General features: G+C 47.1%; 1 protein-coding gene across 1 annotated transcript in view; it reads left to right on the forward strand.

Moving 5' to 3' along the window:
* Positions 1–19,697, forward strand: part of ZBTB7C (zinc finger and BTB domain containing 7C) — a 117,384-nt gene that overhangs the window by 4,884 nt on the left and 92,803 nt on the right. Inside the window, 1 exon segment of the mRNA XM_032676720.1 lies at positions 19,565–19,661. Coding sequence (XP_032532611.1) covers positions 19,610–19,661 — 52 coding nt within the window. The 5' untranslated portion in view covers positions 19,565–19,609.

Here is a 19,697-nt window from a genome sequence, read left to right on the forward strand (position 1 = left end):
GTATGAACTGTACTTTTCCGTTCTTGCATTGATTGCATGATGGATCGATTGATTGATTGAGGCCATGTCTGCGTATACCATTTTTCAGCCTGACTTCCAGGGAAACAGACCTGAGACCTGGCTCTTTCTCTGTCCACATATCTCCCGTCAGTAATTCTTGCACCATGTGGTGGCTGAGGGTCGAATCTGATGAAGGGCTAGGAATAATTTGAAACTCCTAGGTTTCTTCAGAATAAATATTCTACCAGAGACCCTAATGACCTGAGTGAGGAAACATCTGCAGTGATACGAGACACCAGTGAATCTGGTGATGGCAGAGCCGTGTGGTGTGGTTACCACCCAACTGCAGATGGGTGGATGCTTTTAAACAAATTAATCCTAGGGGTGCCTGCAATCTCTGTGCAGCCAGACACTCCTAGAATGAATCCTGGACCCGATTCTGAGCTGTCTGGCATCTCATGTAGTCATTCAGCTTCTGCAGAGCAGGGACAAGGAGCAGCCACGCTGATGTTTGACTGTGAGGCACCGAGGGATTGAGCCTTTTGCATGTGTCTGAGCAGGGCAGACATGAGCCTTGAGTCAAATTAAAAAACACAGAGACTTCTGAGTTCGTTAGACATGACTAAGGGCTGCTTGGGTTAATGGAAAAGTTGAGGAAAGCTTAATTGTTCCTGCATAAAGAGCACATGGAGGAGCTGTGAAGGCAGTCAGAGGCAATGCGTGTAAGGTGTTACTTGTCTGCTTGTAGGGTGGAAGGGGGTAGATAAGCCAGCATCACTTTGTACAAGAAAGAAAAATATAAGACTCAGAAGCTTTTATTTTGAGGGCTGTTGGTGCCAGAAGCAGCTGCAGCAGGGAGCTGGCCTGACATGCTTTGGGTTCAACTGTGGTTCAGCATTCTTTTTTTTTTTTTTTAACACATTTACTTTATATTGAGGGATTTTTTACCAACTGATATACCATGTGCCTGTGACAAATCTTGTGTGCTGTGTGGGGCTTGGCTGTCCCCCACAGCTGACATGGAGCTCTTCTGTAAGTGCTAATGGGTGGAAGGGCATCCTTTTGTCCGTGTGTCTGCAGACCCATTTCAGCTCAGGTCCATACTGGTGGGCACATGGACCAAGCCAGAGGTCGTCAGAGCTGCAGTGGAAGTTGGGCAGTGACACAGAGCAAATAGGCACTGATGACCCCCTCCCTGCAGTGAGGTGTCTTCTCCAACCATCCTGGAATCCTACCTTTCCTACCTTTGTGTTGGGAGGGACTTTAAAGCTCATCCAGTTCCCCCCCTGCCATGGGCAGGGACACCTTCCCCTAGAACAGGGTGCAGTGACAGAGCAGTGAGGGTCAGCTGCCTTTTCCTGCTGCCCAAGGGTGAGAGGTGAGGCTGGGCAGCCTTCAAATTGCTCAACAAAGCCTCGGCAAGGGTGTCGCCTCCTCTCTGCCCTCCCTAACCACTCCATCCCATGCTAATAACGTGTTTGTGCCTCCCAGATTTCCATTCCTTAAACACCTGGTAGCCACAAACAGGCTCAGCTCTTGCTTGCACATCACTCGCTGATTTGTTTTACAACTGTGTGGCTGCTTTTTTGTCTACCCAGGGAAGGTGGGAGAAGAGACAAAGGAAAGAGAAAGGCACCATGATTGTTGGGGTGACAGCTCAGATCCCTGCTGCTGCCCCAAGGGGAGAGGGGGGCACCAGGGCAAGCACAGGGAGCCCCAGCCAGCATCTGTGCATCCTTCCATCGCAGGAGCAAGGAGTCAAGTAGAGTTTAGTAAGTGTTATATCAACGCAGGAAAAACATACTTGATGCAGAAACAAACTGACCATGAGGTGGAATAAAAATTTTATGTGTTGTCTCTTTTTCTTTCTCCCTCTTTCACACCTCAGTAGCTCACACTGAAGTTGTCTGGGTGGGTCTGATCTCAGTGCTCGGGTCATTTTATGACTGTTCTTGCTGTTTTCATGGGAGTAAAGTGATTTATGTGCATCTTTGCAGATCTGGGCCTTTAGCTAATATCGAAGTGCACACCCACGCATGCCACTATGGCAACATCTAATAACCCCTGAGTAGAAAAATATTTCCTTTTCATTGTAGCAGTTAAGATGGAATTTCTGAGAGGACTGATGGCATGAAGTGCTTAACTCCCACCCAGGTAAATAACAGTTGAGCACGTTACTCTTTCCAAGACTTTTTTTTTTAAAAACTCCTTGGTGCTTCTCTCTGCTTGATGGTGGATTTTGGGGGGAAATGAGGCAGGTGGAGCTTGGGTGGCTTCCCGACTGGAACATCTAGGCATCACCCCAGAGCTCCTGTGCTGGGAAAAACAATCCAGCCAGTGCTGTGCAAGGCAAGGTGGTGCTCGATGGGGAGGATGCTGAGGTTTGTCCTGGTCTTTCCTCAATAACTGCCTTTCCCCAGGGTGACTACAGGACTTGAATTCCATTTTGGCAGCTCTGGCTCCTCACCCTGCTACCTTCAAGGGCTACATCTTCCCTGGGAGAGGTTTGCACTGTGGTGATGATGGTGAGATCCCTTCTGGTCCTGGGTTGTGCTCCTGCTCCTCAGCAATCAGGTCCCAAATGCTCGGTGTTCTCCAACAGTGCTGGTTTGCAGGACTTAAGATTTAACAGCAGCATTTGGCCCCAGAATGTTGTCTCAACCCGGATAATACTGAGGGAGGTTATGTGTGGATACCAGGAGGAGATCCCTGAAAGTGTTTTGAAGCCGAGGGGGGAGAGGGGAGGAATAAAATAGCAATAAGAGAGTGTTTGTCCCCCCAGCCAGCAAAGCAGGATTAATGAAATTCTACAGAGGGCAGGCAAGGGCATAGTCAGCAAAAAATGGATCTGGGTGGCTGTAACATAAATATTGAGGGGGATAGAGGAAGCTGGAGACAATGGCCTGCACTGTGTCGAGCACTGTGATTTAAGGCTGCAGTGTCCTACTCTGGAGAGCAACCTCTGCACGTGTGTGTGCACATTTGGACACAATCACAGGAGCACAGAATGGTTTGGGTTGGAAGGGACCTTCAAAGTCCAGCCCCACTGCCATGGTCTGGCTGACATGCATGAGCATGAATAAAGCGACCAATGGACCCAGCGAGGTGGTTTTTGCCTCTCTTTGGAATTCACTGCTATGCTGGTCTTCCTGCAAGCTCGAGGTCAGCAAGGAGTTTGACCTTAACAGAGAAGGGATTTTTGAGGGTGTGCACCATTGTTCTAGCGCTTTTTGTTTTTGTGTTATTATTAAAAATACAGGAGAGCATTTTGTGTAATGTGCACTCGCTGTTTTCATTCGTTGTGAGCAGGATTAGCTCAACACTGACTGTATTTGCAGCCCCTGCCAGCCTCAAAGGCCCTCATTCAGTATCCACTTTGTCTCAACAATTAGCAAGACCAAAGAGCATCTGGCATGCAAATTGTATAGCAGGACAAATGCCCGATGTGAGGTCCTGCAATGGCAACCAATGGTTCAAAACAAACAAACAAAAATATCTCTTTCAGTCAAGAGATCTGTTTTTGAGTTGCCTCCAAATGCCTGTACATTGACACAATAAGGTTTTTTCCTTGTGATGTCCTTCCAGAGATGGGATGTGCAGCAAGAAAAGCTGCTCTGCCGTGTGCGTCATGAGTTAATTACCAACTCCTGATCAGGTCTGGTGTATCTGTCTGACAGGCCATGTCTTGGCTGCCATTGTGGAGTGGTGCAACCTGGTGATAAAGCTGAACCCACTCGTGCTTGCAGGTTGCCCAGAGAAGCTGTGGCTGCCTCTGGATCCCTGGAAGTGTTCAAGGCCAGGTTGGATGGAGCTTTGAGCAACCTGGTCTAGTGGAAGGTGACTTTGGAACATCTGGGCAATGCCCGTGGCAGTGGGGTAGAACTGGATCATCTTTAGGGTTCCTCCTGAGCCAAACTGTTCTATGATCTTTCATCTTGTGTTAAGGAGCTCCCAAAAACAGTTCTGGAGTGCTCTGGAGGAGAATCATGGAATAGTTTGGGTTGGAAGGGACCTTAAAGACCATCTAAGTTTAACCTTCCCTGCCATGGGCAGGGGCATCTTCAGCAAGATCAGGTTACTCAGAGCCCCATCCAACCTGGCTTTGAATGTTTTCAGGGGTGGAACCCTCCATTTCTCTGGGCAACCTGTTCCAGAGGATGGGTTGGTCTACACAATTCCAAAGGCTGATATAATGGTCTTAAGCCCATGGTGATGCTCCTTCTTTACAACTGGGTGAGTGTCAGGTCCTGTTGCAGGGCCCTGTGCAGGAGAAGGGGAGATCCCAAATCGCCTCTCAGCTGGAAATCACAGGTGGAGGGGAAAAAGGGCTTTTCACCCCTGTCTAGTGATATCATGTAAGGAATGATGCTGACAGGGAACAAGCCAAGCAGCATCTTGCTTTTCTTCAAGGGACCTCCCTGTCGCCCAGTGAGAGTTGTGAGAAGGATGGCAGTCCCTACTCAGACTGTATGAGAAGAAACATTTTCAAAATTTTCTTAAAATACATGAAAAAAAATAAACTTCAGGGTCAATATTGCTGAAGCATCAGTGACAGGGAGCATTGCTGGAAGAGGAGGCAGTATTTCATGGGAGAGCTTGGGCTTGGTTGCTGCTTTTATGTTTTAGTGTCCAAGGCAAGGTAGGCCCAGTGCTGGTTGCCATTTGAAGCATGTGGATCCTCGTGGCAGGGGTTGTGGGTTGTCCTCCTCTCAAGTGTTAGGATGGCTGAGGGAACAATCCTTTCAATGGAGTAAAATAAAAATTAGAGGATGACTCTGCAAACGAGTTCTGTAGGTACTTGCTTGGGAAGCAGACAGTTGATTTCTTCTCTTGAGAGTTTTCAGACATTCTCCCTCATTTGGCTTTGCTGGACAGTTTAAGGGAAAATGCTGAGAAAGATGAAATTTCCTATTCAGTCCTCCAAGTTCTTTCCCTGAAGCTTGAGGAAGGCTCCCTGACAGATCAGTGGCAGCTCCTGCAGTAGCGTGAAGGACTCATTTCCCTCTCCCCCACAACATCCCTGTCTCCAGACCCTGCTGTCACGGTGCAGCTGTGCGAGTGGCAAAGTGCAGATGCTCATTTTTACGAGCTGGCCGAGCCTTCTGCTGCCCCCACTCTTTGGCAGAGGAGGCTGCAGTTCCACGCACGGCATCTGCCGGAGCGCCCGGGGGGGCTGGCAGGGCATGAAAGTGAGTTGTAAGGCCAAGAGGGAGGCAGTGGGGTGGTTCAGGCTGGATGTAGCCTCGAGAGGGCTTGGAGGCAGATCCTATCGCCTCTCCGTAGCTCCTGTTTTCCCTTCTTCTCCGTGCCTGTTTGTGTTGGATGTCCCAGCAAATCGTGCCCTCTGCAGATGGGCTTTGACCTTGGCTGCCTCCCAGCCTTGCTTTGCTGGGTCAGGTAGAGAGAGGAGTGATTTTTTTTTTTTTTTTTTTTTTTTGAGGCCAGAACTGAGCCCTGAAGCATTTTCTAAATGTGATGAGGTCTGATTTAAGCCCATTAACTACCTTTTTCCACTGTTGTAAAAAAAAAATAAAAAAATTGATAATTTATTTTCCCAGGGTTGTGGGAAACTGCACTTACTTGAGCTTGAGGTAACTTCAGCTGAGCTTGTTGATCCATCCCAAAGCTCCTGAGTTCAGAAAATAAAAATAAAACAGTGATAACAATCCCGGTGTGCCCCATGAGAGGCAGAGCAGGGTAAATAGCAAAAGTTTGGGGAGGTTTTGATCTTGTACATTTATGTGATTCATGGAAAATAAATGCACTACAACTTTAAGGCTTTGCCTGCAGCTAAATATAAGGGTGTACTGGCTCCACCCTGCTGCTCTGTTAGGGATACAGGCATTTATTTTTCTGGGGTGAGTTTGTTTTTTTTTTTTTTGCTTTATATTTTGTCCCTTCTGTTCTATTTGTTTTTGGTGAAACTCCACCATGAAATAACCGACAGTTTAAGAGGGTGGCCCTGGAGCATGCAGGAGAGGTACCTCCTAACATTCTCCCCGTGGAAAGTCAAAAGGATTGGAACTTAACCAAAATTCAACCCTCATGTAAGTGCTGCGCGCTGTTGTCCGATGGGGAGATGATGATGGCAGGGATGAAGCCTTGAGACAGCAAGTCTATTTTAACCTGGCTTTCCTGAGCCCCCAGCCTGCTTGATGTTAAGCCAGCAGCCAGGTTAGCCAGGGGAAGCTGAGCTTTGTGGCTTGGGCATGGTCAGCCCGTTATTTGTTTCCTAAATAATTTTTATTTTCTTTTTTTAGGTGAAAACTCCGCGTGTTGGTAAAGCTCAGAGAGGCGGCGGTGGCAGGGTGTGTTTTCAATCAGCATTTGCTCACTCTAAACTTAGTTTGTCTGGGACTTTCTGTTTTTGAAAGAGGAGTCGGTTCCATCTCCATTTTCTGTAATCATCTGCTTATTTTATTAGCTTTTTTCCAAAAGGCTGTGTTTCCCCTGGTGCCTGACCACCTGTTTTCTATGAGCTGCTGAAGGTCCGAGCTCTTCCTCCCCGTGTTCAGAGCAGATTTCTTTCAACAAGCCAAAAGAAACGACACAGCTATAGACTAAAAAGGGCAAAAAAACCCACATGCTGTGCTATTTTGGTAGTAGCAAATTATGCCTCCTACAAATTACCATTGGTTATGAACATTGTCCGTCTGTCTGGATGACAATGTCCTGCTTTCAGACCACTGCTAATACGTTTAGAATTAGGATAATACCCACTGAACTCCAAAGCAGCTCCTCTTTTCTGAGCCCTGATTTATTCCTACCAGCAAATGTCACATGCAAGTGGAAGTTTTATGGCTGGATAATTCACAAACTGTTGGGCATCTTATTAGGAAGGACTCGCACTTTTTAAAAAATGACTTGAGTGTTTTCTTTTAGTATTGTAAAACTATCAGTTCTCTAGATTTTCTTGCTTGGTGGCTTTCTCTTTTCCTTTTTTCTTTTCTCCTCTCTTTTTCTTTTTTTTTTCTCCTAGTCTTTCCTTTCTTTTCCCCACCCTTTTTCTTTCATTTTCCTGTTTTTTTCCCTTTTTTCTTCCCCCTTTCCTTTCTTCTTTTTCTTCCTTCCTTTTTTTCCCCCATTTTCTTCCCCCTTTCCTTTCTCCCCTTTCTTCCCCCTTTTTCTTCTCCTCTTTTCTTCCCTCCTTTTTTCCCCCTTTTTCTTTCCTCATTTTTCTGCCTCCCTTTTTCTCCCCCTCCTTTCCTTACTCGCTTTTCTTACACCCCTTTTCTCATCCCCTTCTTCTCATTCTTTCTCCCTTGCCTTATTTTTCCATATTTTTTCTCTTTTCTTTCTTTTCACGTTCTTTATTACTTTTCCCCATGTTTTTCCCTTTTCCCTTTTTTTTTTCTTAGTATTATTTTTGTTTATTTTTATCTTATTTTCTCTTTTTCTTTCATTCTTTCTGGTGAAGCACAAAGTCAAACTGAGGGTTTACTCACCTTTAAATCTTAGGCTCATGAGCATCAGCTCTGAAATATCACTCTGAATCCACAGTGAGGACTGCTGTGCTGTAATTACAGTAAGAAATAGATGAAATGTGATACCTCCAGTATCACAAGCATATTCAGCATTTGATATGCCTTGCAGAGGTGATTCATGCCCATGTCTTGACCTGTGGTTGGTCTTTTTATGCAGTGTATAGTGAATGATGTTTCCAGATGTGACTTTTCTTGGGAGCTCATGAGCAGGGGTGGGACCAAGGTGAAGCCCCTGGTCCTCCAGCTGGGCAGTGGGGTGTGTGTGTTTGTCTGTGTGTGCTGGGTGAATCCCAGCACAGAAAACCCAGGAGGCAGCTTTCTCCTCTCCTACAAGCCCTCTCTGGACCATACTGCTCCTTGCAGCCCAGCAAGGGCAGGTTATGCCCTTTCCAGCTGTGAGGCTCGAGAACAAATGGTGTCTTGTCCCACTTTCACACCACCCGGGGTTTCCTTTCCAGTTTTCCTGAGTCATCTTTTCCACAAATAGGACTGAAAGAAAGAGATGGGTGCAGGTTGCTTTTCTCCTTCCCTGCTGCCTGGCACATTCCCGTTAGAGAGTGTCTGGTTTGCATTTCTGCAGCATCTCTCTCCCATAACACATCTGTGCTTCCCCTCTCTGGGGTTTTCCATGCTGGTTTTCTGTGCCAAACAGAAGATGGAGGTGAGCTGCTTTGCTGACTGCCTGGGAGGAAAACAGTACTGTGGCCTCATTTCATGTTGGATGGATTCAGGCATTGCTCCAGAATGAATTCAGAGACCTGTTTCTTCCTTCTCCGCCTCTCATTTCTTTATTTTCCTTTCTCTCCTTCTCCTCATCCTCCTCTGCTTCCTTTTTTTCTCCTCCTCTCCTCCCTTTCCTTCTTCTCCTCTCCTTTTTTCCTTCTCCTCCTCATCTTCTTCCTTCTGCCTTCTCCTCCCCTTCCTTCTGCCCTCTCCTTCCTCTCCACCCTGTCTTTCCTTCCCCTCCTTCTTCTCCTTCCCCTTCCTTTCTCTCCTTCCTTTCTCTCCTTCTTTTGTATTCTTCATTTCTCTTCTTCCTTTCTCTCTTTCCTTCCTTTCTTTTGCAAGAAAGGTGTGTGAGGCCCCCATCACCGTGAAGGTGCTTGCAGAGTGCTCCGTGCACACGGGCCCACTTTAAACAGGCTTTTATCCACTGCAGGATGAGTGCAGGGTTGGCTGGGCTGCATGCTCAGATGTTCAGGAGCTGCTTTAGATGGTGTTTCAGGTCATAAAACCCAAGAACTGTGCCTGGGAAGACAGATTGCTGCCACAGGGTAAGCAAATCTATTGAAGCCGGGCAGCCAGGTAATTAACCATGTGTGTCTGTCTCCATCCCTCTCATGCTTTCTTGGGCAGACTGAGAGTGTCTTGGCCGTTGAAAGTAAGTCCTGTGAGGAGTGGTTGAGGGAGTTGAGGTTGTTTAGCCTGGAAAATAGGAGGCTCGGGGGGGACCTTCTCACTCCCTACAGCTCCCTGGCAGGAGGGTGGAGCCAGGTGGGGGTAAGGTTCTGCTCCCACAGGATGAGAGGACATAGTCTCAAGCTGCACCAGGGGAAGTTCAGGTTGGACATTAGGTGGAATTTTATCACAGAAATGGTGATTAAATATTGGAATGGACTGCCCAGGGAGGTGGTGGAGTTCCCACCCTGGAGGTGTCCAAGGAATGACTGGACATGGCACTCGGTGCGCTGGGCTGGGGGACAAGGTGGGGATCGGGCACAGGTTGGACTCTGATCTTGGAGGTCTTTTCCAACCTAATTGATTCTGTGGCTGTCTGATTGCTGCCCTATCAAAGAGAGAGAGAGAGAGGTGGTATGTGTATGTCATGGTTTGAGAGAATTGGATTTTGGGGCTCTCAAACCATGACAGTGTAGATGGCAGATGCCTGCTACTTAAAATGAGGCCCATATGGATCCCACAGAGCTGGGACTGGCATGGAACTTCTTCAGAGCCTTTGTCATTCTGAGTGGATCAATCCCCTGGAGTAGGAGTGACTCCCCTCTCCTCTGGGTGGCTTTGGAGGAGCTGTGTAGTGATTGCTGGAATGTGGATGTGTAAATCCCTTCCTACAGGTCCCTGAACTCATGGCAATGGATAGAAATTAAAGGCTGTTTTTGTGGAAGGATTGATGAGCTGCAGCTGATATTGCTCACTCACATACCTTTTCCATCTCCTAATGGAAGGGGTGCGGTGGCCACTGGCAAATTGAGTAAATGCTCTGCAGAGCACCTAAAAAGGGATGTGTGTATTTGCTGCAGAGGGGGAGTGCACACTGATGTGAGTGTTAGCATTTCTAAGAAATGGTGATTCTCCTTTGGAAAGCCTGAGTGAACACCACTTCCCGGGAGCTGCCTAATTTAAGTCATCTTTGCTCTGTTTTGTTCTATCCATTATTTTGAGCTGTCAACATTAAGTGCCACAAAGACCCTGTGGGACACTTCTTTCTGCTTGCCTCTAATAATCCCAGAAACAGTCTCTGGTCTCTTTGTCTGGGGTGCTCTCTGATGGCTCTCAGTGCTCAGTTTTCTGGAGAGGAGGCACTTTGTGGAACAGTAAGACAATCAGTGAGGCAGTACCTCAAGTCTCCTGCCCTTGAAGAGGCAGGGGAGGAGCAAGGTGGAATTGTGTTTTGGCCATCATAGTTAATGACTTCTAAGAAAAGCTTCAGTGGCAGCTCAACAAAGGTGATCCTGGCTTGAAAAAATAGAAGCTTGCATTTAATTTGCTCCAAAATTTGTTGGGGTTTAGCGTGATCCTTGGACCTATAGGAGAACAGTAAGAACTGGTGTTCAGGTCTGGATTAGGACTTGGAGTCTGAGTCCAACAGGAAGGTCCAAGCCTTGTTTGTCAAGGCCAGGATGAAGTCCAGCAGAGATAAGTGTTGCCTGGCCTTCTTGGTTTTTTGAGGAGCTGGTAGGATCCAGGGACGGGTCTTTATATGAATACCAAATCCACTGAAGAAAAGGCTGGTGGAACACCAGAGACCTATCAGTGCTGTGGATCCATCCTTGGCAGCCCTGAGCTGGACAAACATCTCCTGTGTGTCCTTGGGGATGCCTGCTTTGGATGGGGGGTGAACCAGAAGGCTTCTTGAGGATTCTTTCAGTGCTTTGATGCTTTAGCCTTTATGTCTTCCTTCAGGCCTGGGTAAGGCATCCCATGCCTAACTCAGCATAGACTTGGGGGAACTCTACGCTGGTATCTTAATTCCAGTCTCTTACTGAGGTGGAGAAACAGCAAGTGCCTCCTCCATTGCCCAAAATGTCTCAAAATATCCAGCATTCCTTGTGATGCCATACTGATTTTGTGCTAAACTTTCCTTATCCTACTCATGCTGCTGCCTTCAGCTTTGCCCATCTCCTGCCCCTTGTGCCATTGATCCAGGTCTGCCCTCCCAGTCAGACACCAGTCTGCTTGGAAAATTCTCTTTTTCAAGGGATCACAAGGCAACTAAAAGTATCCTAATTACAACTAATTGTACTCCAACAGTGCCACACTGGGGGTTAGAAGACTCTTTCTATTTATTGGTTAAGAATGGCTCTGTGATAACCTTTTCCTAGGGATTTTAGGGAGAAACAATGCATGAAGATGGAGTTTGATGTGTTTCTGAGGAACTCCTTCATGCATTGCCTGTGATTGCTTTCTCCTTCAACCCTTTGGCCCTGGATGTGACATGACACAGAAAGGCACCAAGACTGCATGGTGGCAGGAGTTAGGGGTGGCTCAGAAAGCAGGTGAAGAAGGCTGGTATTTCAGCTTTTCTATAAGTGCTTGAAGAAATAAGACTGTATGGTGGTAACTATTTTTTCGTGCATTAAAATACATAAATAGCGAGGAGAAAAATAACTTTCCAAGTAAGTTTTACAAGAAGAAGTAAGTTTGATTTTTAAATTTTTTGCTATGGATACAGGAGCACTGGATGATTGCTTCTGAGTCTATTAAATCTTGAAACTTGATCCTTATAGTGGCCACTGTCAGGGGTGTTTTGCATTGGTTTTATGTTGACTGATGCTGCATTTCATCTGCCATTGCACTGCTCAGTCCCTCTGCCTGCTGCTTGGCTTTCTTGAGTCCTGCTGGAGTGTCTGATGGGTTTTTGTGGCCTCGAAGCCTTATTCAACTCTGCACTAAGGCAGCAGCTTTAGTAATGAAAAATGAGTTTTTAAATGCTATTTATAAAAAAAAAAGCTGTTGGTGTAACATGATTTTTGCTCAGTCCCATATGGCTGGGGTTGTCCTGGGCTCATTAAAAAACCCACTTAAAGTGTGCTCTGCCTCTGAGGATGTCTCACAGATATCCCCTTGATGTTAGCATGGTCCTTGGATAGACCTAGGTGCTTTCCATGTAGTCTCAGGTCTGGGACTGGGAGGAAAGCTAAAAATCTAAGGAAAACTATTGTGACAAAATCTAGGCTTGTTTAGCCCATATGGTTGTGGAAAGAAAAGTTGCAAAATGGACCCCTGAACAGTCCCAAAGGAAAAGGGAAAAAACCTCAGTGTGTTTCGAAGAAGGGGAAAAAAAGGATTGAGCTTGAAGTGTTGAAGGCGATCTCATGGCTTTGGGATGGCGTGAGCAGTCAGTGTGGCAGCCTTTCCTCCTGCTCTGGGTGGGGCTGGCACTGAGATGGAACTGTGGTTGAGGACAGAACTCGCCCTCTGGCTTTTCTTCGGATGCGAGGAAGGTGGATTGTTTTCCAGCAATGAAATTCCCTATTGAAAAAATTGAATGCTTCCTTCTCGCTCCTGTGAATGGGATGTCTGGGAAGCAGAGCACACTGGTTCCAATTACCAGCACAGCAAGGCCAAGTGCTGCAGTCGGTCAGGAATTTATACCTTTTCATACCTATCTGAAGAGATAAAACCTCTTTTTTTTTTTTATTCGTTCTTTTTTTATTATTATTATTTTTTCTTTTTCCATGTATGTAACGAATTCAAAACAGGAGCCCAGCCAGCCAAGCTGCTTTTGATTCATTCCCATATTAATATTTTATCTCTGAATATGGGCCTCATCACTCAAATTAGTCAAACTTGCTACCTCAGTTGAGCCTGAAGAAATGGTCCCAAGGAATGCAGGTTTTTTTGGTGGACCAGAGGGCTGGAACCCCTCTGGTCTGGAAACAATCTGGGAGATCTAAGGTGTTCAGCCTGGAGAAGAGAAGGCTCCAGGGAGACCTTACTGTGGCCTTTTGGTAGTCAAAAGGGGCTTGTGAGAAAGATGGGGACACAGTTTTTAGTAGGACCCGTTGTGACAGGACAGAGGGTTTAAATTAAGAGGGGAGATTCAGACTAGATAGAAGGAAGAAATTCTTGGCTGTGAGGGTGGTGAGGCCCTGGCACAGGTTGCCCAAAGGAGCTGTGGCTGCCCCTGGATCCCTGGAAGTGTCCAAGGCCAGGTTGGACGTGGCTTGGAGCAACCTGGTCTGGTGGAAGGTGTCTGAAATCCCTTCTCTCCAGACCTTTCCCTGCCTGCATGGGCTGGCCCAATTTTCAGGCTATGCTGGATGGAGCCGGTGTGAGCTGTGACTGCAGATGGGCCTGTAGGCTCCAGCTTTGCATGAAGCCTTCTGCAGATAACTGGCAGAGCACAAAGACCTCATTGAGGTGGCTGGTTTGACTACAAGTGCACACCCCTTCCAGGGCACGCTTGACGTAAGTGGTGCTGCTCCAGGACCAGGCTATTGCATCCCTTCCTGTTGATATTTAAAATAAGAGCATGCATCTCTGTTATTGTTTGCATCCCAGTGTTGCCTACAGGTCTTCAAACAGGATCCCAGCTGTTCTGCAGGGTTGCACAAAGCCTCAACGGAGCCAAGGCTTGCCCTGCAGACAAGTCTTAGAACAAGGGGCAGAATCACAGGGTCGTTTAGGTTGGAAAAGCCCTCCAAGATCATCAAGTCCAACTGTTCCCCAGGACTGCCAAGGCCACCACTAACCCATGTCCCCAAGTGCCACATCCACAAGGCTTTTAAATCCCTCCAGGGATGGGGACTCCACCACTGCCCTGGGCAGCTGTGCCAGGGCTGGACAATCCTTTTGGTGAAGAAAATTCTCTCAATATACAACTTAAACCGCCCCTGGTGCAATTTGAGGCCTTTTCCTCTTGCCCTGTCCTTGTTCCCTGTGAGAAGAGACTGACCTCCACTTAGCTACAATATCCTGTCGGGGGTTGGAGAGCCTAAGAAGGTCCCACTGAGCCTCCTTTTCTCCAGGATCAAATGTAAGTAGCTGAAGGAGAATGAAGAAGTTGTGGTCCTGAATAGGCTGTGGGAGATGCAGAGATCCCACCACACACAAAGTAGCTTACAATATAAGGAAATGTTGCATATACATCTGTATGATTACAAAAGATTCCCATTGTACAGTTGTTCTTTGGGAGTACATGGTCATTAGGAGTGAGCTGGAGTGGGAACACCTGGAGGGGCAGAGTTAAGGGTGATTATGCAGCCCAGCCCTGGCTTTTCTTCGCTTTGGGGAGCTGCACAGCATAATTTCATCATAGATTTATGTACAGCTAATTGTCATATAGTTTGATATGCAAATAAAGCCATATATATATATCAAGAGAAAGACTTAAAGCTGTGCTCTCTACTGTCATGCTACAATCCTTGCTTTTCTGGTCAGTCTAATCTGGATTACTCCTTTCATCATCTTGTGTTTTGGAGACCTGGTATCCCTTTCAAAGAACACCTGTCAGACGTATATTGATTAGTTAATTTTTCTGCATGGTGTGTAAACACAAGGCTGGAGAAGTCAAAGCCTTGGGGACCCAGTGAGGTGTGTGGCCAAGCAATTATTTTGGGCTAATGCAGAGATGTGAGCTGTGCTTGGTCTATGAAGGCAAGAAACAGGTTTCCTACCAGAGATAGTCCATTTATGCTAAAGACCAAACAGAAATCTTCTTGATGTGGGTAGTAGAGCATCTGTCAGAGTCAACGTTGAGACAGCACTTCCAAACTGAGCTTTCTGGGTCAAGAGTGCTACCAGCAGTGGTGCTGAAGGGTGTTTAAATTTAGTTTTTAATTCAGAAGATTAAGCTTAAGTAGTTTAAAAGTGGGAGAAAGTGTGGACAGAGTCAATATTTTTATTTTGAAGGAAACTTGAAAGTGTGGATTTGTTTTCTGGTAGCGTCAGAGGTCACACCTACCTCAGCCTGGGTGCTTCTCATCTGGTTTGCACTGAGAACCAGATTTATTGGGACTTTTGTGTTGTGATCTTGGGTGAATGTCTTTTACTGTCTCTTTGAGTCTTGAATCAGATATATCTCTGCAATATCGAGAAATAGGTGTTATGCCAGGGGACTCTAACCTGGTGTATATGCACAGCAGTTTCCTTCCAGCTGGGCTGGAGAAGAGCTGGGTGTGCTGTTTTGGGGTCAGACCCAGTGCTGCCAGTGGTGCAGTGCAGAGGAGTGAATTGAAGCCAGGAAATGCACGGGTAGATGCAGGACAGGAATTCCCAGAGGGTTCCCCAACCCCAGAGCGTGTCACCAGCATTGGAGCATGTCTCTCCACTGGAGGGAAATCCTGGAAATCCTACTGGAGTGGGGGCCTCTCTGTCAAATCCCTCTTTGACACCTCTGGTTCTCAGGGGCTGAGATGTTCCCAGATTCACCAGCTGGTCCTGAGCCTCAATTCCCTGTTTTGACTCCACATGGTATCCATCCTGAACTACAAGGCTCTTCCCTTTGGCAATGCACACAATTCAGTGTCCTTTCAAGGGAGTGAATTTTAGATTTCTGCAGGTTGCACCTGTTTGACTTCCACCACCTGGCTTTACCATCTCTGTCTTTTCTCATGTGTCTTACGTGGGTTTTTGTTTGTTTGTTTATGACTTTTTCTTTCTCTTTTTCTTTCCTTTGTTGCTGTTTTTTGTTGTTGTTGTGGGGGTTTTTTTGGTTGTTGGTTATCATTGGGCTTTTTGGTTGGTTGGGGTTTTTTTTTGTTTCTTTGGGGTTTTTTTTGGTGTGTTTTTTTTTTTTTTAAGTTATCTTCCTGGCTTCCAGTCCTCCTGATAACATGTTTATGAGCTGTTAATATATCCCCACAGAAGCAACCCTACTTGTGTTTTCCTTTTGGCACAAGGATTAGAAAACATCCCATATCCCTTTTTTTTTTTTTTAAATTTTCCCCCACCTTTTGATTTCTTCTCTTTTCCATCCTCCTCCTTATGACCTTTCTCCCCCCCAGCCCGTTTTCCTAGAGGCCTGAACTCCACTGGGTCATGAGTTTTTGCAGGGGCAGAGGAGCCTGAAGGCCGTAAACTGGTCTCTGGGTGCTGTGTGTTTTCTCAGAGAAGATCCTGGGGGTGGGAGGAGGCCTGGAAGTTGATAGGTGATGTGAACACTAAAAGGAAACCGTTTTTGTTTGGTTTTTTTTTTAATTTCCTCTGTTGGTGGATGGTTTGTGGTCTGCATCCAGATCTGGGGTCCTCAGCATGGGAAAGACATGGGCCTGCTGTGGCAGGTCCAGAGGAGGCCACAGAGATGCTCCAACAGCTGGAGCCCCTCTGCTCTGGAGCCAGGCTGGGAGAGCTGGGGTTGTTCAGCTGGAGAAGAAGAGGATCCAGGGAGATCTGAGAGCCTCTTCCAGGGCCTAAAGGAGCTCCAGGAGAGCTGAAGAGGGACTTGGGACAAGGGATGGAGGGACAGGATGAGGGGAATGGCTTCCCACTGCCACAGGGCAGGGTTAGATGGGATACTGGGAAGGAATTGCTGTCTGTGAGGGTGGGGAGGCCCTGGCCCAGGTTGCCCAGAGAAGCTGTGGCTGCCTCTGGATCCCTGGAAGTGTCCAAGGCCAGGTTGGATGGGGCTTGGAGCAATCTGGCCTAGTGGAAGGTGTCCCTGCCCGTGGCGTGGAACTGGATGGTCTTTAATGTCCCTTCCAACTCAAACCATTCCGTGATTCTGTGATTCGTGTAATTATTCACTGGACTTCAGGTGGGTACTGAGGGCTTTTCAAAAAAAGCACATCTTTTTGCCCTACCTACCCAGCCAAATCATCACAGAAATGGCTCGAGGAGAAAGGGAAATGGCATTCATAGTCAGCTGGGGGTCTGGTGAAAGACCATATATCACGAGATTGTCAGTGAAGTCACGGCACTGGCAACACTGAACTAAGGGTTTTTTGCTGGGGCTCGTGTTTTCTTGGCCTCGCTCAATAAAATAAAACCTGCCAAAGCTGCAGCAGCAGCAGCAGCAGTGAGAGCCCCCGTCTATCTGTTCTCACACTCCCAGCCGCTTCTGCCTGAATTATTCATGTTCGGTAAGTGATCTGCAAACAGCTCCTGTGATCTCCCTGTGATCTGTGGGTATGCGGGACTCACCCCTGCTTAGGTCAGGGCATTTTCTTGTTTCCTTCCCCGAGGCAGGGAGTCTGTGGGAATCTCCGGATTCCTCACCACCCTCCTTCTGATTAACCGGGCCCCGTGTGTTTATTATTTACGTGGTACGATTTGTTCAGCTGTCCCAGGCACATGGTGTTATCAGTGGATAAGTAAGGAGACTCCCTGTGAACATCTGTAGTTGTTGCCTGACAAATCCTGTTGTATAAATAGTATTAGGGAGCTGCAGAGGCTCTTGTAGGGTAAATACCCTTGTGACTCAAGGCAGCACTGCCAGCCTCTCACCCAGCTTTTCACCTGCGTGTGCATCTCAATAGAGGTTTACTGGGCAGTTTTTTATATGTATAAAACATGTTGAAGATGTGTATTTAAGATGTCCCAGCTCATTGCAAGGGATTTGGACTAGATCACCACCTCCAGCTGGGTTTCTTTCAGTTTGGTTTTTTAATTTAAAGGCCCTTTCCAACCCAAATTATTCTGATTCTGTGATTCCAATATATATGTGTGTATGTTTTATGTATTTACCTGTTTTCCACAAGCTCTTCTCTGTCTTTTATTTCAAATTTTAATATTTTCTTCTGATTTGGGCATAGAAAGATGTTGACAAAACTGGTGAGAAGGGCAGTTTATGGTCAGGTAGTGGGCAGGTGTTCTGTGTACTTTGCTATCCATGTCATTAATGAAATGGGTTGTGTGCCTCTTCCAACATACCCAGCCCAGGTACATCTTGGATCTGCCACTCCAGTGTCATCTACTTGATCCCAGCATAATGCAATAAACCACTCTGTATTTTGGGATGCGGACTGGAATGCTTCGGGAACCCATTTCCAAGTGGAGCTGATGACCTGAGCTCTGACTCCCAGGTCCCCTGCCCCAGCTGAAGGAGTAGCCTCTGGTGAAAAAAAGTGTCATTTATGTTACCTGCTTCTGTATACTAACCCTGAGGAAGACCTGTGCCTTGCCTAGGATATCCCTCACCTATGGCATCACTGGGATACAGCACTGAGTTTGTTAAAATGTCCTGTCTCTCTGCATTCTGGAAAGAGGATTTGCTATTAAACCTTAGGGAAATTACTGGCCTTGTTAACTGGTGTAGAAGTAATGAACCACAGCAGGGTGGCTCGAGAGATTTGGGCCCTCGCTTTGTAAGGCTGCATTGTTTCTTCAAATGAGAGAAATAATTTAAGCAAACAAACGAACAAAGAATTTCTGGAAATTAAAGTACGGTACAAATGGGATGATTTGATCATCCTCTGTTTAATAGGAGCAGTGCAGCGAACAATTGCGTGGTCGACCTCAGAAATTTATCCATGGTAACCAGTCACAGGAGAGAAAAATAGACAGCCTACCACCAACTTGGTATTAAAGTTCTATTTTCCGTTTTTTCCACAGTTGTGGGCCAGTCAGGGACTTTCCATGAGCAGTCAGCACAGCAGAAATCCCCTTCTGCTCCCTAGCAGACACTGCTGCTGGGCAAGGAAAGATCTGATGCTGGTTTTGTACTGGTTTTGGCTTTAGTGGGTTTTGGTTACAGTTTTCAGTGGGATCAGACTGGAGCAGACCTTCCCTGCCAAATGCATCCTGCTGGACCAGGGCTATCAATAGAATGGTTTGGGTTGGGAGGGACCCTAAAGATGATCCAGTTTCACCTTCTGCCATGGGCAGGGACACCTTTCACTAGACCAAGTTGCTCAAAGCCCTGTCCACCCTGTGACTGAGGCATGCTTGTGGTGGAGTCTGGTGGAGGAACCTCACCTTTGGCTTCATCATCTCTATAAGGTGCTAGGTGTTAAATCCTCTATGGGATTTGGGGTCTGTGCAAGCCCTGCATGATCCCTGTGGCTTTGGGCGGGTTTTGCAAGAGCCCAGAGGAAGGACAGAAAGACTCCGGCAGGCTGGAGTTCATCCAGAAATAAATAAACCAGAAATACTGGGCCTTCGGGCTCAAATGGTCTGTTCCTCAAAAGACAATTTTGGAAGGGATCACTGTGCTTTTGTTCTTCCATTAGGCAGCTGAGGAGAGAGCATTGTTTTCCTCCCCTCATCCGTTCCCCTTTTAGGGAAAGAAGGAGGACTTGGCCGCTGTGAGCCAAGCATCTCAGGGGACCTCCCAAAACAAAGGGCTGTGTGGAGGAGTCATCCTGTCCCCGTCATCATCCTCTTCCCTGCCTTCACCCTGCACTTGGCACGGCCGTACCCGCCCGGGGCTGTCGTGCCGCGCGTCACTGCCAGCCGGGCAGGGAGCTCCGAGGGGTGTTCCTCGCCCTCCTCCCTGGAAACACAGATAACTCCTCTTATCTCCAGGTTTATCGCTTCCCGTAGACTTGCCAAGGCAACCCTGGGCTTTGCCTTGTGCCAGGGAGGTGTGTGAGCTCCGGGATGGTGTTGGCGGCGTAACGTGTCCAGGTGTGGTGTCTTGGATAACTCAGTGCTCCCCAGGAACGTCATCGAGGTGTTCCTGGATGTGGATTGAAGCTCCATGGGCACATCCATCCCGGTGTAATTTTTCTCCTATGTGCTGAAGGCATCCATCCTGGATCTGCAGAGGATGCCTATGGGTTGGAGAGCATCTCCTCAGCCGTGGTCTGCATGACCCCTGAGTTAGTTCCCTGTACAGGACAATGGGGCTGGCACATGGAGCTGGAATGTTTTTGGTTTTGTTTTTTTTTTTTAAATTATGGGTTGTGTAGGGGTTTTTTAATAAATACTGGACTAAGACCAACCTGTCTTATTTTGCCCAGGCTCCAAGACTGATCCTGCTGAGAGCCCCTGAGATATTGAACTCTATGAGTGGAGACCACTTGACTGCACTCAGCACCTTTCAGGACCAGGCCCTAGGTAATTATTCTAATTCTCTGCCTGGATGATGGGTGA

The sequence above is a fragment of the Chiroxiphia lanceolata genome, chromosome Z (genome assembly GCF_009829145.1).
Source record: "Chiroxiphia lanceolata isolate bChiLan1 chromosome Z, bChiLan1.pri, whole genome shotgun sequence".
Lineage (NCBI taxonomy): Eukaryota > Metazoa > Chordata > Aves > Passeriformes > Pipridae > Chiroxiphia > Chiroxiphia lanceolata.